Below are 24777 nucleotides of genomic sequence, written 5' to 3' on the forward strand. Positions count from 1 at the left end.
CGGCTTCATTATTGCACCACCACACCGTAAACCAAATCTCTGGTTGAATGCTGGACTTCCTCATGTTTTCAACAATAAAACATACAATTAAACACTTCTAGTGTTCATCAGATCCTTTCATTTTGAAATATTTGGTAAGTCTTTATATATAATTATTATATTACATGAAAACTTATTTCAAAACACAAAGCTTTCATTTCACTCAAGACAAATTCAGTTATAAAATGAGAGTTCTAATAAAATTCTAGATTTGCTCTCCACCTATTTATTTCGAATTATCATCATCCATCTATCTTACAGTCCATCGCAATGCAAACACATAGAGAGACACGCACACACGCACACACACTCGCATTAACACATACAACCAATTTAAGAGTCTGTAGTTAACTTCATGTGTGTTTTTGAATTGCTGGAGGAAACCGGAGTACCCAGAGAAAAAACACACAACACACACACACACACACACACACACACACACACACACACACACAGGGACAATACACAGCCTGCACACAGAAAGAAGCGCCCACCCGAAACTCTCTGGCGTCCCCGAGGAAAAGGCCACAGTTTGAAAACCACCGACTTAAAGTCAACCAGACGCAGTTTTTCACACTGTTTATCCAACTGTGTTGTTTTCAGGACGGAAATTCACGAGCTGGCCTCTGTCAGACCAGAAACAGGTCCGACTTTCAAACTCAAGCTCTGAAAACTTTTTCAAAAGTGCAACTCAAACAGGCCAATATTAAAACATCAATATGATGCAAAGCAAAAAAGTGAAAAGAAAAAAATAACTAAAACAAAAGGGAAACACCTTTCAGTACAAGAAGTAAGAAAACCATAATTGAAACATGGGACACCGACGTGGCAAAAGTTTCCTGTAAATGAAAATATCGTTCTCATTGAGAACGTTAATCAAAGCAGAGGCTTGTTTCTAATTATTAAGGGCGAAAACTTCTGCAGAAAACAATGCTTGTGTCTCACTGTTTGCTGCTCTGTTACATTCATCCCCCTGTGGATTCCAGGAGATGTTTTTTTTTTTTTTTGAGGCTTGTAAAATGAGAAGCAGAAACAGTCTTGTAGAAAATGAATTAGCGAGTTATTCTCTTCCTCACACGGATACTGAAACATCTGTAGAAACTCAGCGGTCGAGCACCGTCGGAGTCTTCATCCCACTTGAAATCTTAATTCGTATCTGGGAAAGTCCCCGTCAGCAGAAGGTCCCACTTCCCTCTGCGAATCCTATTTTGAGGACTGTGGGTAATATTCCTCTAACCAGCTGATGTTTTCTGTCCGATCTTGCGAAATCTCCAGAGAGGCACACAAGAGGTATAGGTGAGCAAATATCTGAGGGACGGGAGCAAAGATGGGATTGCTCTGTCTGCTGCGTGAGGTTCACTCGTTCTGGCTGGTTTCCTTGGCGACAGAGGAGAGTGCCGGGCTGCTGGACGCGCTGGCTCGAGTCGAAATGACCTTCCGTCCAAACAGAGCTTCCTATTGGATGAAGAGGGAAAGTTACAGGTCAGCAGCTTTGTAGGCCACTTGTGGAGAGATTATCTGTACGATGCCCTAAAATACAAAGTGTTAAAAGTTCTCTGAACTTGAGTTACTACAAGAATATACTGAAAAAATGTACGTTATGTGTGGTTGTGTGTTGGTGAAGTGAGTGAGGAAGGCACAGTTCAAGTGTCAGTGATGAAATGTTCTGCAAAATGTGAAGCCTGATTGCATCGTCATCATCAGGAGCGTCTTGACGCCACTGACCTGCACGGTCCCCAGAGAGAGCGTCCAGCCTCCAGGTGAGTCCTCCCCGTGAGGCCGCGCTGCCGCAGGGGTCAAGGCGGCGGCGGCAGCGGCGGCCTGAGCCGAACCCTGAGGCTCGGCGGCTTCTGGAGCCCCGGCGGCAGACGGCGGGCTTTGAGTGAAGGAGACCCGGAGGGGCTGTGTGTTTGGAGCTGGTGCGGCGATGGTTTCCTCCTCGATGGGCGTATCCTGAGAGACGCCCAGAACGGAGGAAGAGTTGGAGAGCGGCGGGACCGACCCGGAGAGGCAGCTGGGCGCCGGGCTGCACTCCCCCGACGTGCTTGGGGGAGTGTTGGTGAGCGTGGCCTTCTTCCTGCGGAGCGTGTCTATCCAGCTGGAGCTGTGCCTCGAGGCGAAGGTGGCCAGGGCCAGCGACGACAGCCGCATGTTCTTCCCTGAAGTGATCAGCTCTCCGAAGCCCTCCTGGTGGGCGAAGGCATAGCCGGACCTCCTGGAGCCGCCGCGGGCCCCCAGCCGGCCCTCCGACACGCTGCCCGCGCCACGCCAGGCGCCGCCGGCGCCGCGGCCGGCCAGCTTCCGCCTCTTCTGTCGCACCAGCTGAGTGTAACGCACCTGAGGAACGGCCAGAGAAAACTGAGGAATTTAGTTTATATCCTGGATGATATGAAGATGTGGAATCAGGACTAAAAATCGAATTCAAACTGCTGCTAAATTGCTTAAATTTTTATCTATATTCAAAGCATATTTTCAAAACAAAGTAAATATTAATAACATTAACAACACTGACGGTTTGTTTTATGCATAACTGTAGGTGTAACTGAAGGGATTTCCTTTTAAAACAATAACCCGTATGGCAACAAAACAAAAATTATCCCAAGAGATTAGGCTACTTGGTGTGAATTGTCTGCATCAAGGATGAGAAAAATGATTTGTGACACACTCCTGTGTGTCTTATGCTTTATCATCTTGTTTTCATTTCATCAATATATGAAAGACCTACGCTCCGTGGGAGCCTTTCCAAGTCTCACGCATCTAAATTCATCCCCAGACGAAAAACCCACCAGTGACCACAGCGAAACAACATCTATTTTTTAAAAAAAGGAACTTCTTCAAACCACCTTGAGATTGGTTTTGGTTGACTTCCCAGTAGCTGCGAGACTCACAGACCATCAAAGCCTGAACTTCATCTGCTGAGAGCGGCTCGTGTCACCAGAACACACACATAAAGTCAATATTTGCAGGGTATTTAGAGCGCATTAGCTTACGACCACCTGCACACTCCTGGAGTTAATCATTGACCTCGAGGCCGACATACTGGGAAGACGGTAACACGTGTCGCAACAGCAGAGATGGACAAATCAGAGTTGGAGATGTTTTTGTGTGTTTTCTCACCGTGTCTGAGAGCTGAGGTTTGAGGTCCAGCTTGAGGAAGCGGAACGCCAAGACTGGAACGATGCATATTGCTGTCGCCAGTGCAATCGTTAACCACACCACCGGCTGCAATAGTGTGCTCTGAGCGCTGCCTACACACACACACACACACACACACACACACACACACACACACACACACACACACACACACACACAAACACACACAGGTCTTACACATTTGGAGTATGTACTATAAAAATATAGTATGTTGACATGAATATTAAAACTTTTTAATCATCTCACAACAAGTACTTTGAATATATCCACATGCATATTTTACATGTCTGGCTGAAGTTTGTTTTTTGAGGCTGTGACAGAGAAAAATACCGAGAAATCAGGGGACCGACCTACAAAGTGGAACTGATTGGGAAAGATCCTGAACAGGATCTGACTGTTCAGAGCAAACATGATGGTGAAATACGAGGCCAGCGAGCCCCACACAAACACATGATTGAAGACCGTCCAGAAGCCCGTGTCGAGAGCGATCTGCAAAGACACAAACAAGGACAGAAATAAAAAAGCAGCCGAGGTGCACAGTTAATACAGCACTGTGGAACAAACAGTACTGAAGCTGTGTGGAAATCCAACACCTCTCCAGACCTGACTCACCTGCACACTGACCACAATGACCAGGGCCGTCGCCGTGGTGACCGCAAAGGTCTGGTAGTCGGCGAGCGGCACGCCGGTGCTCTGAGTGGCGTCTGACAGGATGGCGTAGGGCACGAAGAACAGCACCACCGACGAGTAGATGCCCTGGGCGATGCAGATGAAGAACTCCCTCTTGTTGAAGAGCAGGTTGAGCTGGCCGGGCTCGTACAGCTTCGGATACTCCAGACTCCTCTGGTCGGGAACGTCCTGAATTCAGGGAGACAGAATACATGTTGCAGATCAGTGGGGAGGGGGGAGATGAAAACCCCCATCATGAAAACCTCAACAACACTCTGACTGTTTCAGTGAAAGCAATAAATTGAAGACCTGGTCGAAGATCCCCATGGCCAGCACAGGGAGGGACGTGTAGACGATGTTGTAGAGAGTGATGAAGTATTGATCGTAAACCGTCTGCAAGACAAAAGAGGCAAAGGAACGCAATCGAAGAGAGTTAAAGCAAAATTCCTGGTATCGAGGTTCCATCACCAGCGGTGCAGTCTGACCTGAGCAGAGAAGCCGCAGAAGAAGCCGAACCAGAAGTGCACCATGGTGAAGGCAAAGTTCTTGTAGAAGAAGTAGCAGAGGAAGCGGCACATGCGCAGGTAGGACCAGCGGCCGTGGACCAGCAGGAGCCGCTGGAGGAAGCGGAACTGGGAGAAGGAATAGTCGCTGGCCAGCACCGCCTGGATCCCCTCCTGACCTGAGATACCGACTCCGATGTGAGCGCCTGTCGCAGAAACAAAGAGTGAAGTTGGGAGGACTGAACTTTTATTTGAAACTTTGGTGCAGAGACGCTTGCACATTCTCCCTGTGCAATCCTGGCTTTTCTTTAATACCCCTTGCAGTTTTTACCACCGCACCACCTTCTAGACGATGCTTTAATTAATGTGAAAATAAAGTTTAATCAATGTTTAAGCTGATGTTTTCATGAATACTTTGTTAACATATTCACTATTAAACCAGTCACTATTGGCTGCATGAGAAGCTTTTGTTTATGTCTGCTTGTAAAAAAGTACAAACCACTGTGAAGTAGTTTATCTCTAATGCCGAAGCCTTAAGTCTTATTATGTTTCACGGTTTCTACAACTTAGTCTATTTTTAAAACACGAGAAATCACCAGATGTAAACCAATCTCACCAATCAGTGCTTTGCTACTTGTATATCTGCAGTGTGCTTACACAAATTCATTTTAGGGAATCGATTGCACAGCAGACACGATGCAGAGCTGCAGACAAACATGCAAAGTGACCTAACACTTTGATTCCTCTATTCAGACGCCGCATTTTACCGTCAAAGCAACTTGCACCATAAATGTGGACAGGTTATGTTTTTCCTGCTAAAATTGGGATTCAGACCCTCACTTTAAAGACAGCGCTCACCCTCATCTGTCACTGTGGGCATCAAATCCAGAATATTATAGACAAACTTGTGAGATGTAAGAATTAAACTAGATAATTTTTCACCTTTATCTTCACTATTAAATGATAGTAAACACAATATTAGTAAACTTTCATCATTTCTTACACAAGTCCTTAAAGTTAAGCTGAGCAAATCTGTCACATGGAAAACTTCATCATCTGAGCTACATTTCTTGTTTTTGGAAAGTTTTGTCATATTCAGTCTGTAGAGCCGATTTTTTTAATTTTTTTTTTTGCTTTGTTTTGTTTTTTTGCGACCTGGAAACCACATTGCACTGCAACACACATTTCCACACGGCCTCCGTCACGACCTGCAACACCGCAGGTTAAACAACGCCGAGCACGCGACCTCCGCTGAGAACGTCCGTTGCTCAAAGGTAGACACAACAACAACAACCACATGGCTCAAACTGCACTTCTCCCTTCCCTCCCCGTCTCGGCAGTAACCCAGTTTACACTTCTCCCGCTCCTCTCCTGATTCAATCTCGACCGCGCGACTCACTTTTGATCATGCTGATGTCGTTGGCGCCGTCTCCTATGGCCAGGGTGACGGCCTTCTTGTGCTTCTTGATGAGCTCCACCACCTGAGCCTTCTGCAGCGGCGTCACTCGGCAGCAGATCACCGCTTTGCACGCGCAGGCCGTCGACACGAACTCCGACTCCATGTCTGCTTCCAGAGCGTGGGCCTGCCGGGAAACACGGGAGAGAGAGCGGTTCTCTGAGATGAAGCTACTCGATCTTTCATTCCATCTGCAGCTTTATTTATGTATTTCTGTAGAATGTGTGTGGCGGGAATACCAGACTGTGGCCGTTGATCACGAGGGCAAACTCTCCGGAAATGTTGTCCATTAAGTTGGAGGAAGGAGGAGGAGGAGGAGAAGGAGGAGGAGGAGGAGGAGGAGGAGGAGGAGGAGGAGAGGACTGGAGCTGCTTCCCTCCTGCTTTCCCTCCGCTTCCCTGCTTCCCTTCTTCCATTCTTGCTGCATCATCTTCGTCTTGTCCTTCTTTCATCCCATTTCCCATGAAGCCGGCCTCTCCCAGTCCCTCCATCCCTTCCTCCTTCCCTCCATCGCTGGTCCGTGACAGCTCGATCATTCGTTCCCTCGCCCTCCTGGAGAGAAACAGGCAGAGTTTCATATCATCATGTATTCTCCTGGGGAGCAACAGAAAATAGGCAGTTTCTATCTTTTCATCGTTTCCTTTTTTTCAGGGGTCAGGCTAGCATAACATATCACCAGCAGTAAAACTGGGAAGCCCCTCTTTAAAATAAAACAGGAATAAGCAGAGTAACTCAAAGCAGTAAAGAGAAATGAGTGTTGAAAATCTGTTATTTAAAGGCACTGTGTGTCAGAGGAACTGAGGGAGGAATCCATGATGAGGACTACAAAAACACTGAACAAACTAAAAAAAGATGGTGACAAGTTTAAAGAGTAACAGAGAAAATCCTGCACTATCAGATACTGATATGTTTTCTGTTATGCTTTTATTTTGTAAACTGAACTCACTTGTGTTGACTGCAAAGAAAACACACTGGACACTGTTCAGTCATTGCTACAAAGCTACCACACCTACTCGCTGCAATCATGCATGCACTTCTCTGTTTATTTCAGGGGCGACGCCTGTCCTGTGCTGCTTCAACTCCCTGCGTGGGAACTTCAGCGCGGAGGAGCAGAGACTTGTGGGTAGGAAGACGAGCAGGCTGACCTGAGCTCCTGCCGTACGCTCTGCACCGTGTGTCCGCCGATGATGAACACTTCAGTCATGTCGTCCGTCAGCATCTTACAGGAGTAGCCGATGTTCACAGCCGTCTCTGGATGAGAGGACAGAACATGGCCGAGAACGTTTAAGCCCTTCACGGGAACAACGAGGTGTCAGATCATTAGTTCAGAGAGTCAAACGTGCATGCACACATGGAAAAACAGAAATATCAACTTTCAGGTACGGTAGTTTGAAATTGGCAGCAGAGGGAAGTACTTTTTTTTTTTTTTTTGCTGAAAAACGTGGTTTATTGTGCCAAACTGGGGACTTCTGCCTTGATGACCAGTTCCTGGTCTGTTGTTGAGTTTGTGCAGCTGAGAACTGGGATGGTAACCAATGTTTAGCCTTCTACCAACATCACAATATTCACAGGACAATTAGAATAAAACAACAACATCCATCAGAGACCATGAACTGCTGCTGTCAGAGTTTAGGAAAAAGATGAACAAGTTCATCATCACATCAATCAATCAATAAAGGGATGAAATAAAGTACAGGAGGAATGACTTTTTCATATTAGATTCTTACACACATGCTGAACTTTGTTTTCTGTTATTGACACACACGGCAAAGCTGTAAAAAACTGATGTAAAGACTTATTAGTTAAAAACAATACATTTCAAAAAAGTTTGGAGAGTGCAATGATTTATTCTTATAAGCAGAATAATATTAAATGTATTTTATGAGTTTTTTTAATAGTTTTTCCATGTTGAGGAGACTCAAACTTGCTTCTGGGAAGTCTTTAAAACTTCTCACTCTCGCAGTACAAAGTTCCAGTTTCACAGAATTCACAGGAAATGGGCATTTTTTTTGCTTTCCAGTTAAGTATAAACATGCCGTGTGTGTCTGTTTCTCAGTCATGCTCTGCTGTTCCACTATTAAAGTCCAGATTTGAGATTTAAAACATTTGGAGGATCCAGAGTCAGAAAGCCAGGTGCATTCTGGTGACGTTGTTTTCATCCATGGGCATTCAGAAGAAATGGTTTCTATACTTTGGGTGGATTTATTCATAGTGTCTGTGTGAAATGACAACAAGGGTGCAGCAGGATGAATAAAGGAATGATGGAGGGAGACGTGTACGGAGCCCCAGAGGAGGCAGCAGCGATGCTTCAGGGCTTCATTTGGTCACCTGTGCATGTGTACATTTCACAGTGCACCTTGTGTAGATCTCACCCTGCTTATCCCCAGTAAGGACCCAGATCTTGATGTTGGCCAGGGAGAGGACTGCGATGGTCTCTGGGACGCCTTCCTGCAGCTTGTCTTCTATAGCTGTGGCTCCCAGGAGCTGGACACACAGAGAACAGCGTGCAGACACGGTGTCCTGTTAACGTCCAGCGAGAACACTGAGGAAGAGCTTCACGGCAATTTGCATCGTGACAGGAAACATTATGAATAGCGCAAACCAGTTAAAAAACTGTGCAATATGCAAAACCTTTCAGCTCGAAACAGATTTACACTCTGAGCGATACCACAACCTTCCTCTTTTTTCAAAACACTCTTTTGAATCTGCTTTGAGCAGAATGAATTTGAGAAATAATGACCATGAAAATACGAGTCAGCTTGACCACACAAAGCACAAAAAAAATAAATTCAGGTGCAAGATTTCTATACAGTTACTCTCAAACTAATTCACTGACCATCATATCTTGTTCTATTTGCTCATAAACTGCGGCCAGCCTGTCCTCCCGGCAGTCGGTGGCTTTGTCAGCGACGCTGTGGCTCTCCGACCAGGACTCCCATTCATCCTCTGAGAGATCTCTGTAGGCCAGAGCCAGCGTCCGCAGCCCGTCTGCTGCATACTCCTGGAGGCGAAAACTCAGAATTTAAACTTTCCACGAGACATCGCAGAATGACAAGTGCAAGTGAGTTCTATTTAAGAAACACAGACACAAGAAAATTCAGTTAAAAAGCTGTTTCATACAAAGACGACACTAGGTGGCAGTGCAGCTCCAGTCAGAGATTTGAAGTGTTCATCGACCCACTGGTGTGATTACATACATTCAGGTGGTCTGAGGTGACGGCTGTCAGTTCCTGGTTACAGTGGTGGAGCCTCTCCAGCAGCACCGTGTCGGCTCCTTTACAGTACAGGCGGATCCTGCCCTCTGGGCTTCGCACTGAAAGACAAAAAAACAGGGCGGGATGAAAGCAGAGACACGACACTCCATCGCTTTCAGTCATTCTCTCATGAAATGTGTCACACGGCCGGTCTGGAAGGTGACAGTTTAACACTGATTTATGAGTGTGAGCTCGGGGTGGTGTTGACACGACACTAACGGTGGAGCGGATTTATGACCGGAGCTCCGTTTGTTCAAAGCTTTTAAAAGATAAATCCCAGAGAAAATATACAGTTTGTCTGGAAAACAGTGATTCACAGTCATCTTGTGGGTAATACAGCTGAAGCAGACATCAGAGAAATATCAAGGCAAGATAGAGACTATTAAGTCAGTACAATCTTCTCTGTAAAGCCAACACTGTGTTTTCTTTTGCAAAAAGTTCCAATCGTCAGTAAATACAATTAGAAATAAAATCTAAATAATTAATAATATGCACAAATTGATGTTTTTTCACAGTCGGATGACAAAAAGACTGTTGCCTCTTCCTCACCTATGACAGACATCCTCTTGCGGATGTTGTTGAAGTCCAGGATGGCCAGCAGGGAGTAGGTGACCGTCCTTCCCATCTCCGTGGTGGTGATGGTGCCCGGCGTCCGGGAGCGAAACACAAAGCCAAAGTTTCTGGCGGCCGTCACTAAGGCGCCCTCATCTGGAGACTGAGCCTTATAGACAAGCTCTCCTGGGCAGGACAGAAAAATAGAAACTATAAATGATGATCAGGCCTAATGGTGTCATTTTCCCCTGTGATTTGCGTCCGTCTCTCGCTCACCCTCGCTCTTCTCCTCACTCATGACGGTGTGACAGAGCGACAGCAGGCGGAAAAACTCCTGAGAGTGAGCGTCGCCCACCTTCACCGACTCCAGCAGCTTGTCATCGTAGAAGCAGAAGTCCGGGTCCGCCAGAGGGTTGAAGGGGGAGAAGTCGATCCTCTGAGGGTCCACAGGAGATCATTTATTCATCATGGTTAAAAAGGCCACAGACTACAAGTGCATGAACGCATGAAAAACGGCCACTTCACCTTTGGCTGACTTCCCAGTGGATCCGTTATCTCCCCTGACAGAAACACAGACATGATTTAAAACCCGTGTTTGTTCTCTGTGTGCAGCTGTGATGCATGTTCTGATGCATTTACCGTAAGGCTGTCCGTTGATGGAGCACTTGTTGAAGCTCATGATGTTCTGAGTGAGGGTTCCAGTCTTGTCACTGAAGATGTATTCAACCTAAGACAAGCAATAAAACACTGATTTAACCCTTGTTTCATGGGGTCACTGTTTCTTGATCTATGCTGAATAAATCTGATGCTTCTGACAACTTTAAACTTGCACGTGACATTCGCAGGCAAATCGACAAATGCAGAAAGTCATAAAGAAAGTCATCAAGAAAACAAAATGCATTCAGTGACTGTTGCCAGCATCCTTTTAGCTTTAAAAATCTTTTCAGATGTGATCTAATTTTATGTTTCTATAAGAACATTGTGGCTCCATTCATTTATTGCATAATTAATTGAAAATGACAGGGAAATGTTTTAAATTTGAAGCTAAAAAAACAAATGCTTGATCCTCAGACAAATGGTCAGCAAAGATAATGCAGTACTGTGTTTCTGGGAAAGATTGATTCCTATCTGCTAAAGTGTAATGAAATGTAATACATTATAATAAAAAAAAGAAATGGGCAGACTTGAAAATGATTATATACAGTATATTGTCAAAACGACACATGCTCACAAGTGAAAGTTCTGTGAAGTGTAAAGTCGAGTCATAGTGAAAGACATTGTGTAATGGGGAAGACACTCGCTGGTTTTTAAATGACAAACTACCTATTTGACCTTCATTTTCTGAGAAGTACTTTATTGGATACTGTAAATTAAAGTAAATACTGCCAGCAGGCATCACATGACGTGCAGATCTCGGGAGGTAATAGTTTGTTTCACTCTTCAATCCTAATATCTATTAATTTGATGTGTCTGTTTGATCTGCTGGTGAAACAGCTTTAATCACTGTGGATCCCGGAGACCAGATCCGCCGATGCTCTCTGACTGTGTGTTTACTGTGTGTGTGTGTGCTGTGTGTGTGCCCACCTGACCCAGCTCCTCGTTCAGAGTGGTGGTCCTGGCCTCAGCCGCCGTGTTGCACTGCGAGCAGAACATCTTCTGGTCCCAGTTAATGAAGTAGCTGTGGCCCAGCCTGATCACCTCCACGCTGCACCGGGGGGAGAGAGAGAGAGGGTGGGCGATCAAAACAGTAGGTTATAACAGGCGATCGGGTCAGTTTCTCCCTCAATAGGAGAGCTGGCAGTCCCACTTTACTGAAAGTTTAAAATGATTTTATCGGACGCTCAAAGTTTAATCCATGCTCAAAAATAATTAATGGGGATTAGAGATTCGTGGAGCAGAAGAAGGGATTTATTGCTGGCCCCATCCCTCCTTGCAAATTACCGTGTCACAAACTTCCTGGATGTCCTGCAGAGGTTTTTTGAGGCTTTCTGTCCTCAGTGTGTTTGATCCTCTTCAAATCTTATGTGTCGCTATCAGGTTCATTGGCTCGGACGATGGGGTTACAATAATGTGGAGCTTTGAGACGGAGCAGTCGGTGTAAACAGCGAGTCGTCAGCATTAACGCCTGATCTTTAGTTTCATATTTGTTTTGCATTATTCTGCCTTTTCTTCTTCCTTCGGAGAGGGCCTCTTCCTACCTGACGTATAGAGAGATGGGCACCACGGTGTTGAGAATGATGACGTAGGACCAGAAGGAGAGGAACGCCGAGAACAAGAAGTTGTCCACCGGAGGGTCCCAGGGCAGGTAGCTCTGAAAGCGTGAGCCCACCTCTCTCTCCCACACTGCGTTGCCCACGGCGAGGATCACGCCCATACACACCAGGAAGCCAAAGATCTGACAGAGAAGCACAGACGCCGACACTGAAGCGGGGTTTCAAACAAATATCTTACATTTAGATCTGTAACCCGTTTAAACCTAATTCAGGAGAGAGTACATTACTGGGAGAGATATATCATATGAAACTACATTTAAGCCTCTGAGATCATGTCCTGAAATAGTTATGAGCCGTGAAAGTGAGAGGTTTGGGGTGTCCTACCCAGAGGACCAGAGTGTTCATCAGGCGATCGATGCTCGTACGCTTAAACTTGGTGCGACCGCTGTTCTGCATGAGCTTGGTGTCCGGGCCTTCGACGGAAGCAGAGCCAGAGTGAGTTTCTGAGCGGTTCCCAGGTGTGTCTTTTCATGTGAAAAAACAGTCGCACACCTGCGAAGATGACCAAGCCGTAGCAGGCCTCGGTGTTGCGGAGCACGCATCCTCGGAGCAGCATGTTCTGATTGGTCAGAGGGTATTTCTTATCCCTCCAGTACAAAGTGCCGCAAAAACGATCCAGCTTGTTGTTGGGCGGCTCACACACCACCTCACCTTCACAGGCAGGAGAGGAAGGACAAACGAAGAACACAAAAAAAATTAAATACTAAATCACACATGCACAACACATTCACTTATTTCTTACTTCCTCCTGGTGCGATCTGGACTTAAATGAAACATCTCCACCAGATCAAGCTGCTGTCAAAACCTAAATACATGCACAGAAGTGAACGCACACATATCTGTAAGCTGATATGAGGCAAAGTGGGAGTCGGTTTGCTGCAGTAATGCATTTTCCTGAGCAGGTGAGGGGTGTGTGGGCGTGCTTTTGCTGACTCAAAGCTCTTCCGATGTGCATGCTGGTGGGTGGGAAATGATAGGCTGTCATTCAGAGGTGGCCGACGAGCACAGAAAGTGTGTGCGAGTGAAAATATTTCACTTGCATCTTTTATTTTTCAACTGGGTTCTGATTTGCTCACCGTCAAATGAGGCCAGGTTGTTGGGGTCTCCAAGTTCAGACGTTACCGACACAGACTGACGCACCTTCATGTTGGTCTCCCTGCAGGACGACAGACACTCAGCCTGTCAGATGTTGCTCCCGCACGTCGTCTCATGCTGTTATTTTAAGTGAGGGTGCGGTGTGTGTGTGTGTTTTCAGACCCGTCCAGCTCGGCCGTCTCGATGTAACAGAGCCCGTGAGGTTCGGTGCTGGACAACAGGAGCAGGTCAGCCTGAAAACAGATACAACAGCTGCGGTGAGTATCGACTCCACGGGAACAGATTTAGAAAGGCAGCATTTAAATGACAGTGGTGGCAGCTTGAATTAATTTATCTTGTTAGTAAAATTACGGAAACATATTAGTGACTAACTCCTTTAAACAAAAATGCACATTATAAATGGTTTATTCAGTGTTTTGTATTATTTGTCTTCCTAACCCCTATATTCCTACCCTTTTACTGCTGAAAAGATTATTCATGCATCCTAACAACAATAGCTCCTACAACATTAATGAGATCAAGAAAATTACAATCTAACCATAGAGTAGAGAGTTAAAGCTTTCACAAATTACGAAAGCCTTGAGGATTTCCACGTTACGACTGTACAAACGCAAAACACTGTTCCATTAATTGATCTGCGTCAGTGTCTTGGCGAACCACTTACTGCCACAAACTGCTTGTTTTCCAGCTTAATGATGTCGCCCACTCGAACATTCATCCACTTTTCATTCTGAAGCCTGAAACACGGAGTCAAAGTCAAAACACTGAAGAAATGTGAAGAAAAGAAGGCATAGAAGTTATCGTGTGATTTATTAAACTGTGTAAATAAAGAACATTAAATAAATATTGAAATGACTCACGAGCCCCGGATGAGAACCTGAGACTGTCTGTTGTTCACTTGGTTGTCGCTTTTATGACGAAACTAAAAGGAAGAAAAATCACCGTGAGCTCCTTTTGAATGGAAGTCATGTGTCAATGTAATACAGTCACTGAGCTGTAATCAGGGGTCAACATGTGCTTCAGATCATACTCACATAGTCGTCTGTTGCATCCTTTACTGCAGTGATGCTCAGCACCAGAGCTAAAGGCACGATGGTAGTGAACCAGGAGAGGGAGGAGATCTGAGGTATCAGCTACACACAGGCAGAGACATGAACAAACATGGATACTGTTCAGGAAGAGAGACATAGAAGTGGCTGAGGATGTTTTTATTGGACAGTGTGTTATCTCCTGAAATCAAGGGACATGACTCTCGGCTCATTAAAAGCCTCTGGGGGAATCAAACCTACAACCTTCCACAACCACTCTCCCAACAAAGCCACAGTTACGCCTTACACCCCTGACTGCCCTCTGTCTGTGTTAACCATGTGAAGGACCGGTGATCCGTTTGAGTCGCTCTATCACATCAAAACACTCAGTTTATCTGAACGGACGACACGGAAAATGAAAGTAATTGTCACAATTAGTCTGAATTCTATTCAATATAGTTGTTTTTATAATAAAATACACCCTTAAATGTACCCCTTCAAGAGTATGTAGTAGTATGTATTTCTTGTCCTCCATTGATCTGATTCAGATTCGGGTTCAGAATGCTTTATTGTCATTACGGTAAAACATCAGCGATGCACTGCAGAACGATTCAAGGTCGCCAAAATGAAGGTTCTATATTCAGGGGATTTTGCAACAAGCTGTTCTTTGTCTTTAAAAATGTTTTTAAATAATCAATTTTTTTACTCAGTAAATATATTTTGTCAGAGCCCTTGTCTATTGTGTATTGTTCCTTCACCCAGCACTTGTGAGTGAATATATAAAGAAACACACACACACACACACACACACACACACACACACTGACCTGCAGTATGAGCAGGAAAAGAAAGTACGTGTTGGCCACTTCCTGGAACTGCTCAAACAGGTTGACGGGCAGAAAGGTGATGATGTTGTACTTGGATGTCATGATGCAGTTACTCTGATGAAGAAAGGGAAATGAAAACACATACTTTTGTCAGGGTTTAAGTCATTTCAGTAGAAATTATTTTTAAATCATTTTTGGACCCACGTTTTAGGATTTATGCACATCAGAGAAATTGACTTACTGCGTACTGAAACTTTTCATTGTACTCTCTGTCATTGGCTCTGACCCTTCTTTCCTCCTCTGCCAGAAAACAAAAGGCATAAGGTGAAGCATTAGCAATAAAATGCCAAAAATATAAAGATATCAAACAGCAGCGATCACACAAGGTGCACGGCACCATTTGTCAGCATTGTTATCAATGTTATCCTTTAAAGATCTTGGGCAAAAGAAGACGACAGACACAAGAAGAACAGTCAGATATTTCAGTGTATTCATCCAAACACACAGGGAGTGCACGGGATTGTTTACACGTTGTCGATGAATGCCAGGCACAATCATTTTGTCTTCCACTGAAACTGATAAACATAAAAAATGACCGAAGATCTTTAATTGGCTGCTGCTTCTGTCTTGTTAAAGACCGGATGTACAATCTGGGCCAGATAAACAACCCAGCACGACTGCTGCATCAAACGGGAGTACTGAGACGGCTTTCAAGTAGAAAACAAATGAACAAGCACAACAATTACGGTTAATGTTTCACAAAGCATAATTTAATAATGCAATCTCTTTTTCCTAAGCTCTTGTGCTCTTTAACTCATTGTCAGGCTGCTCTTTAACCTTCTGGTTTGTGGTTATGTTAATGCAGGGTATTTTTGGAGTTCCTCTCCTCCACCAGTCCTGTCTCCTGTAACATCGATCAGATGGTTTATAAAATGAAATGACTGCTCTTTTTTTTTTGCTCAGTGTTTACATGCCCATGGTCACAGAATGCAGAACGTCTTAATGCAGTTTCGGAACAAGCAAAGTCCTTAACACGCTGTTCGCTGATGACTGAGAGGCAACGAGGCGCCAGAGGAAGGGACATCACACAACAGAAGACATTGCCCTATAATCGCACGCACATAAACAGACACTGTGGTTTCCTGTGTTTGTGCAGCACTGTGAAGACCTCTCAACACGCACGTCGGCTCAAAACCTCCATCGCTGTCCTGGTTTGTCTTCACCAAAAACAGGCCACTTAGAACAAAAATCCCATTAGAGCTGGGCTTTGTTGTCAGATCGTAACAGAGATTTGTTCTAGGAGAAGAACGGCTCGGTCACAGACCAGCTCAGCTGTTGTCTCAGCGGATATTGTCAATTTGGTAAACAATCTTTTTTTTTTTCTTATTTCTACTGTGCTTGAGAGGAGTGACAACAAGTGAAACAGCAATGGTGATGAGGATGAGCTCCATTGTCTTTCATTGTTTTGAATATAAATTAGAAAACTGTGTCAGCTTTGAAGAAATACTGTATCATAAGAATTACAAATTATGTTTATCTTGTTTAATTTTAAATCATCTAATCATTTCATTTTCTTTCAGCTTCCTCTTGTGTTTTTTTCTTCTCTTCCTGAAGGTCATCTTGATGTTCTCTGTGGCACGTGGACGCCAGAGAGCTCGTCCCAACCTGCTGTGCCAAGGCTGCATTAAGTCTCCCGAAGCAGGCAAGATACATGTGCCAAGTCAGATCAGCACTGAGGCCCTCCGGAATCTATTGTCAGGACCAAACTGTCTCTGACCCAGCTATTCCTGTGCAAGCTGACCCACTCAGCCCAAATGCAGGAGCATCTTTAGCAAATCGCTCAGTAAGTGTTTAATGTCTCTGACGACTTCAAGGGCATTAAAAGCCCTGACGCACACTACATGCTATCCAGCAAGTCTGCAAAGATCCATAAAATCCCCATTACTGAGAAACTTTCATTTGCAGCCTTATATCCTGAGCATTAGGTTTCCACACACAACTGCACACAAATGGGTAAAGAAATATTGACTGACTTAATGTTATACATCATGAATAACAATACATCAAATCCTAAGCTCTCATTTTGTTTTCTCCGCCCTCCCGCCGCTCCAACACTCCTCTCCTCATGCTGGGACATGTGAGAGCACAAACACACAGCTATTAGAGCGACACACTGTAATGACGGAGTTCGGGCAGATTGGAGTCATAAACGTTAATGACCACAGCGCACAGTGAATCTCTGTTATGGGAAATGCTAATGTCCCCACCATGACCAACCCTAAGTCAGAATCACATCACTCCCGGGAGAAGTGATCATTTCTCACAGCGGCTGATCCAATTAGATGAGGAGGGGATAGCGGAGTCGTCTGCAGTCGTGAGCGTGCGTGCAGAGTGATCTAATTTGTCGAAAAACAATGCGAGTGACACGGTGACAGACTGATGGAGCGGAGGTCAAACGAAGGTGCACGTCCATCGTGATTCATGATAGTTAAGCAAAGGAATAAGGATACAGACACAGCGGTGCAGTGGAGGCTGCACGGCGCCAGGAAGATTGATCAGCGTCTAAGGCAGCAGAGACAAGGGCATCACCTACTTACTCAAAATTTAGATTCACACAAACCCCATTTTGTGTTCACGTTTAAATAATCTACTACTAACACTGGACAACTCTATTTCTATTTATTAGGTGATATGCCTGAAAACAATAACACAGGAAATCACAAGTAGCACTGTTATTATTTATATTTGCATTTGATTTCTAAAATAAACCATCCAAGTCTAGATAGCAGATGTTGATACAAGTGGTACAGTACAGCCCCCTGAAGTAATTTCTGTTATGCAGACATGTGATGTGATGAAGTGTGCAGAGAATGCTCACAAGCACAGATGTGAAATGGACATGAGGAATGAAACTTGGACTCAGTGGGATGAGGATGATAATTACATTTATTTTTTTTATTTTTTTTAAATATGGCAGGTTGTGTTTACCTCCAGTGGGAATGACAGTAAAAACGGCAAGAAATAAGAAATAAAAAGCAACACATCGTCCCACCAACAGCTTTCACTGTCGGATTGATCGTACCTGTCCGCTTCTTTCTCGATTTGCCCCCTTTGAATCCTTTCTTTTTCTTTCTGTGCAGGGGAAGAACCACTTGAAACCACTTGTCCGGGATGTCTGTCGGCACTGTCATCTTAGATTTCTGGAAGTCACTGTTAGATATTCGCTAGATCTGCTCTATTTTCTTCTGACCGCAACATCTCTTCGGCTCCCAACTTCACACAAGTTGCGTTAAGGACCGTCCCACTCGTGGCTCAGCCTCTCCCCTCTCCTCCTATCCCAGCTCCTCGTTAAAAGAAAAAAAGAAAAAAGAAACCATGCACGTGCGATTTGTTGCTAGCCTTCTTCTGCTTCCTCACCGTTTACTGAGGTCACTTTCTTTTCTGAGGTAATTTACAACCGGCAACTTCACAATTAATGTGTCGCCGGGAACACGCTGCGACTGCAGAAGAATTGCATTAAATATGTAGGTTGTGGGTTTCAGTGCCGAGACGCTGCAGAGGCTCCGTCTCAATGTTGAACAAACGCACATCAGCAGTGTTTTTATAAATCTGCTGCCTCATCAGTCCGGTAGGCTGCATCAGTTTGAGTCTCATCCTCAACATGAACTGTCCGCTGGAGGCATTACGTAACCACCCAAGGCTGGAAGTTTGAAGGGTGTTGCTATGGATACCGCCTCTGCAGGGATCCTACGGCTCAGCGAGTCGCCCAGCGACGCAACTGGGCGCCATTTTGGCTCCGAAAACGTTGACTGCACGACGCTGAGACTCGGTGGTTTAGAGCCAAAATGGCTTACGCAGTAGTTCGGTTGCCTGCCTGTTTAATGGGTGTAGGTGCGCCGCAGTGGGAGGGGCCAGACAGGTGCCTCAGCACGTGCTGCTCTGAGAGCCGCGTGCCGACACATTAAAGATGGCCAAGCACGCGCTTATGGGTGTTATTAGTATGCACATATGGATCATTTTGTCAGTGTAACTGTGTGAACATGCACGTGTATGAGAAGAACTAAGGAGAACTAAGGAAACTCTAAACACTTTATTTCCTGTGCAACCACTTTCAAAAATTTCCATGCACTATTTTCTTGAATACATTTACTGTTAAAAAAGCAGTTAAGACCGAGCTGCAATTTTCATATCAAGAAAAGAGAAGCACAATCAAAAGCACACCACTGGAGCAAGACACTGTAATAAGAGGGTGTAAGAATGCCTGTCAGAAACAAGATTGCTGCAGTGTTGATAAGTTGAGACTATAAGATATGTAAGTGAAGAAATGATTTATCAACAGTTTTTTTAAGATGGAAAAATTAACTAATGAAAAATACTGGAGCATTTGGAAAGCTGGTTAGACAAATATAGAAAAAGGTATTAACATAAAATCCAAGGGACTAACTAAGTTAATACTGTTTCATAAAATACTCCAACATAAAATGAATAGACCATTTTTAAAATAATAGATATATTTTCTTCTGGATGTCTAATCAGTACGACTTTTAAAAAAAATATATTTGAATTGATCAAGAATAAATGGAGTTTACAGTTGATGTGTACTTGAAAAAAACTATTACATATTTAACAACAGAATGTAATGTAACACTTCACAGGATTTTTACAGGATGGACTTTGGGAAGTTTTCACATTGAGTTTGCATGGTTTCTTTGTGAATGCATGCATTTTCTCCAGACACTCCGGTTTCCTCCTTTAGTCCAAAAGCATGTATTTCAGGTTAATGGAGTGTGTGTGTGAGTCTGGGTCTTTGTGTTTTGAACTGAAATGGATCGATGCCCTTTTCTCAGCCAGCTGGGAAGGGCTCCAGTGGATAAAACAACACAGAAAAAGCCCAGCATTCAACCAAAAATATCCACACAACATGTCGCAAAGTTCTATGCAGCAGATGCATTTGAGTGAGTTAAACTATAAGATAGAATTTGCTTTGATTTTGACAGACTGGATATGAGCCCGTTCTGCTACTATGCAATCAAGATATACGGTAGTTATCCAACTGTTGTGAGAAAAGAAATTGACCAAAAGAATAATCAGCAGAAATGGGGACATGTAATCCAGCAGGGAGAAAATGGCCCAGCACCCTAGAAAATATTTCTCTGGGTGTATCTAAATAAAAATGTGCACATGCTGTTAATGCACCAATGAACAATGCAAAACCTGGCATGGACAAACACGTGAGAATCTCTCTTCAATGCATCCTCTGAAGTTCGAACTGCAACTCAATGCAGGCTAAAGACTCACATATTCCCTCACTTTTCACAGTCACCAAGGAATCATTAAATCAAAGGAACCTGCTCAAATCTCATGTGTGATGAAGGTGTTTAACGCTGGGGACCGACCTGGGGGAGGCTTCTTTCTGAACATGTCCACTCTGCTGGTGACCCTCTGCTCTGGCCCATGGGACTGTCTGGTGAAGGACAGAAAAGAAGGTGATGAATACACAGGTAGCAAGAAGCACGGAGCGAAGGACAGCGAGACGAGTGAAGGGTTTTAACTGTGGCGGCATGAAGGAATGAAGGAATGAAGGAATGACTGCAGCGAGAACCGCATGAGTGGATATAACTCAAAACAAATCCTCACATTGCTGTATTTACTGATATATTTTGGGTCCTTACACATTTAAAAACATAGGCTATGTAATTCTACTGCTACCTGTGCTTTTTATTACTTTGTGACTTCATTTTCTTCACTTATTTCACCTCGGAAGCCATGACAACAGTATTATCGTTTACATGAAGCATCAAAAAGGGAAATCTGAGGAACAACCCCATTGTAAAAAAACTTCTCCTGCAGAATGTGCATTGCCATTTTGGGCAACTGAAAGCAGTGAAATGAATTCTTTATCCTCACAATGAAAAGTGAAAACCAGTTCGGCACCAGAGTGAGAGAACAACGAGACAACAGGAGGACTTGCACACTATTGCACCACATCGCTTCTGGCCTGCTGGAGTCATAATAAGGAAACGACATTCATCGAGCTTCATCTGCCTCAGTGGCACACCGTGTCGGGGGACTGGTGGCTCAGGCCATTTCCCACTGTCTGTGTGCAGTCAATGAGAGAGAGTAATGGAGTCTCTCTTTAAACTCTCTCTTGCTCTGTTCATTTATGCTGATTTCTTATGATCATAAACCTTATTGCTCAGTACAAGAGCTTGAAGTCGGAGGATGACAGATGAGGCAGATGAGGTGAATTATTATTGCACATTGTACCAGATCTCAGATCCGAGCCACGTGGCAGACAGGGATTTGAGGCAGTGCATATCCAATCAATACTGTTGAGAAAGAGCTGCTCTGCCTTTCTGCGATCAGCTTTCAGCTACAGTTTCCAGCCTGTCATACGCTCTTATTCGCTCTCTCCTCTCACTTCATGGACTGTACCATGAATCCAGCCGTCTGCAAGGCGAGAATGATCGCCGTGTCCCGTGTTCTCTCACCTCGCTCTCCCATCCTTTCCCCTCAGGTTCTCCCATCTGCGGCTCGTATAACCGTATAACCGCCACCGTGCCCGTGTGACATGAAGCTGGCTGCTGGGAGAGCGAGAACCACGAGGGACACGCTGAATATATGAGCACCTTTCTGGCTTCTGAGCAGATCCCTTTCAACGCTCTCCGGCTGATGCTTCAGAGGATGTCAAGCGGTAAAAGTTGATGAAACACAATGACTGAAATAAGGGAGCATATTTTGTTTTACATTTAATCTGCAGTTTGCCTTCTTCAGCTGCTCTGTGATAAACTCTAACCGGACGAATGAGCGAACGCATCTTTTATTTTTCCCTTTGTCAACCATGTCAAGCTTACTGTATACTAACATATGTGTGTTGATCTCCTGTATTGTTTTTGTATTTTCAGAATCTTATCATATGAATAATGTGGATTTATCTGCTCTGTTTTTGCAGAGTCGCCGACGGAAGTCAGTGCAGCCTGCACCGTGTTCTTGGCTAGCTCTAAACTGAATCAGCCTCTGGCCACAGCTGGGATTCCCTCCACATTCAAGGTCAAGAGTTAAATTTCATGTACCACCAAGGAGGAAAGCATGGCAGCCCGAGAGGATGAAATGAAACAGAAAAGCATCAAATGGTTTTTCTTACTGGTTATTATTTTAATCGGTAAACATACCAAACAAACAACTCCAGTGATATCACTGCATCTGTATGGAACTGGAGGGTGATGTTATCATTTGATAAAAACATCAAATGCTTTAGTTTTGAGTGATTTCTAGAATTGATCCTGAATCAGTCCAGAGTCACAGTTGTTTTCATCACGTCGTACCATCGCAGAGCCTGAACATCACCAACACATGAGAACTTTGCCTCAGCCCAAACAGTTTGAAATGTGTTGCTGCAATCAAAATGGGCAGAAGAGCTTTCTCTACGTTCAACATTTTCTCACATGCAACATCTGGTGTTGTCCCTGGTCTGTTTTTAGGAATTTCAAATCATCAAGACCAGTTTTGTCATTGACATTTTGCACATCATACCCTTGTACATCCTGGTAATGACAATTATAAATTTGATGAGAAAGTTACCAACAAAGTGAAACAATAAAAACTAAAAACACAGTCAAGCAGATAAGCTTTAAATGTGAACTGAAGTGGTTCACCAACTGCAGATTTTTCACTATGATATAAAAGCTTACTCCCACGATGGAAACTACTGCAGTAATACATGCACATAAGCAAGAAATGTATCCTTCCATGAGAAAGTAAATGCACAATCAATCAAAGAAATGTGCAACCCTGCATGAAATATATATCGATGTAAATAATGAATGACACGAATACATACTTAAAATATTTTACACAACAGTAAGTAAATCTACATTTCCTTCATATTTATAAATAATTTATTTGTTTTCATGACGTGATGTTGAAACAAAGGAATTTAATGCCACAAACTTAAAAAAGTCTAATTCATTATGAGCGTACAATTTTTATTTTTAGTGACATCCCTCATTAATTTTTACTCCCATCAAGTAGAAACCTGTTTTTAAACTTTATTCTATGCAGTCAGTGTGCAAGTAAGTTTGTGACTGAACTTTCGTTCTGAGTTTGTGATGATAAATGTCAGGAGAGGTTAGATCTAACAGTATGGACTGCAGGACTGAAGCTCACCGGCGCAGTAACCGGAGCTGAAGAATTCACTGTGAAAACCGAGACACGCGTCAATATTCCCAGCTGATTCAGGGGGACAGAGACATGCGTGTGAGGCGGGAGCCGCGGCTCCGCGCTCGCAGTCCTCCTACCTTTAAAAGAAGGCGTCAGGAGCGGGTTTGGTCTGGAGGCATCCCGGAGGATCCGGCCGCCGAGGTCACGAGGAGCCGCCGGGCTGAGGTGGAGATCTAAGGCCACTGAGGTGGAGGGAGGGAGGGAAGGAAGGAAGGCACCGGGGATGTGCACCGTGCGGAGGTGAGGGAGGGTTTGGCTTCAGACCGGAGAGAGAGAGAGAGAGAGAGAGAGAGAGAGAGAGAGAGAGAGAGACAGAGAGAGAGAGATAGAGAGAGACAGAGAGAGAGAGAGAGAGAGAGAGAGAGAGGGCACTTCCTCCACCTCCTCCACCTTCAGCTGAACTCGCAGGACTCATGAAGGTATTTTGCTCTTCATCATCTCTGAAATCACAACTCCATCAACCATGTACTGATGACACGTTTCTGTTTTTAAACTTCAGTGATAGAGCATCCATTTGTTTTGTGTCATACCGCCCTCTACCGTTCGGTCAGTGCACTCACATCCATCCGTCCCTCCATCCATCATCCATAATCCATCCCTCCATCCCTCCTTGTCAGTGGGACGACGTTGCAAAGAAGAGTAAAACATGATAGGACAAAGTCCATCAAATTGATTTCTGTTTCAAAGCATAGAAATATACAGAGAAACAATCCAACACATCGGTTACGTGGCTGTGAAAGCTACAGAGACACATGAGCATCAGCGGGTTGTCCACTGGGAAGCATTGGGGAATTTTTTTCTTTAGAATGTTTACCTACTTATAGCGTCTAAAGCAATATTTCAGGAAAAAAAAATTGTTTTGAAGTTTTGGGCTTAATTAAAAATAAGAAAAAAACTGAAAACACTTATGATTTATCATAAGAAATACATGATTAACAAAGAATAGTAATATGCATTTAATTTATAATTCATTTTATATTCTAAAATCTCAAAGATGGGTTCCTAGGTTCTTACAAATGGAAAAAAAAAAAAAAAAAAAAAACAGCTTGTATTGTGAGATTTTGGCTTTGGAGAGGAGTGGCTCCAGTGGTCTGTGATTGGGGTGGGAGGGACAGGACAGAGTCTTTCCTGAATCCTGCAGCTTTACAAGTCCAAGAAAGAACAGGAAAGAAGAAAGACTGCAGCTGATCACCTTCTCTGCCGAGCAGATTACAGCCTGAACATTTATCTCAGTGGCTGCAGTGTAGCAGAAAGTGATGGAAGAGGCGACGACGGACTCAGTCACGGCAGTGTAGAAATACCGAGCTGTCGTGCTCCCCACAGGTCACAGAGAGATAGAGAGACCCACACACTCAGAGCCCATCATGAGAAAAAACACTTAACATGATTACAGACATGTTTTAGAACGCTAATGCAAAGCAGTGAGGCTCAGTGATAGCCTCGCTCTGCAGACACATTGCAACCTAAATGGAACACATGTTTGTGATGATTCGATGTATCTGACAGGACTGAATCTGTTCAGAATGCACAGGTAAAGCATGCGCATCAAGATTTTACAAAGTTCATCTCAGTCTTTGTGCTTTTCCTTTTTTTTGGTTTGTTTAGTGTGATTAAAGTGCTTAATGTAAATTTCACTTTGCCTTTATTTATTCACTGCTAAATGCATTTACAATAAGGAAATGGAAAGGAAATTAGGAAGGACAGA

General features: G+C 44.1%; 1 protein-coding gene across 2 annotated transcripts; it reads right to left on the reverse strand.

Moving 5' to 3' along the window:
• Positions 1-1251: 1251 nt before the first annotated feature.
• Positions 1252-23283, reverse strand: atp8b2 (ATPase phospholipid transporting 8B2). 2 transcript variants are annotated; one of them, XM_030103403.1, is made up of 30 exons: positions 23150-23283; positions 20249-20316; positions 15094-15152; positions 14853-14966; positions 14032-14130; positions 13858-13919; positions 13662-13734; positions 13160-13230; positions 12979-13058; positions 12395-12553; positions 12227-12315; positions 11828-12024; positions 11214-11334; positions 10269-10356; positions 10155-10189; positions 9906-10065; positions 9627-9815; positions 9021-9136; positions 8660-8824; positions 8196-8307; positions 6969-7074; positions 6063-6375; positions 5767-5950; positions 4350-4573; positions 4174-4257; positions 3808-4053; positions 3546-3684; positions 3157-3287; positions 1765-2376; positions 1252-1494 (listed from the first exon to the last, which is right to left on the reverse strand). In XM_030103403.1, the coding sequence occupies exons 2-30, from the start codon at positions 20271-20273 to the stop codon at positions 1396-1398; spliced, it is 4152 nt and encodes a 1383-aa protein (XP_029959263.1). In that variant the 5' UTR covers positions 20274-20316; positions 23150-23283; the 3' UTR covers positions 1252-1395. The 2 variants fall into 2 exon arrangements, with proteins under 2 accessions (XP_029959263.1, XP_029959262.1); XM_030103402.1 differs by lacking the exons at positions 20249-20316; positions 23150-23283 and adding an exon at positions 17935-18047.
• Between the last annotated feature and the right edge of the window lie 1494 nt (positions 23284-24777).

The sequence above is a fragment of the Salarias fasciatus genome, chromosome 11 (assembly GCF_902148845.1).
Source record: "Salarias fasciatus chromosome 11, fSalaFa1.1, whole genome shotgun sequence".
Taxonomy (NCBI): domain Eukaryota; kingdom Metazoa; phylum Chordata; class Actinopteri; order Blenniiformes; family Blenniidae; genus Salarias; species Salarias fasciatus.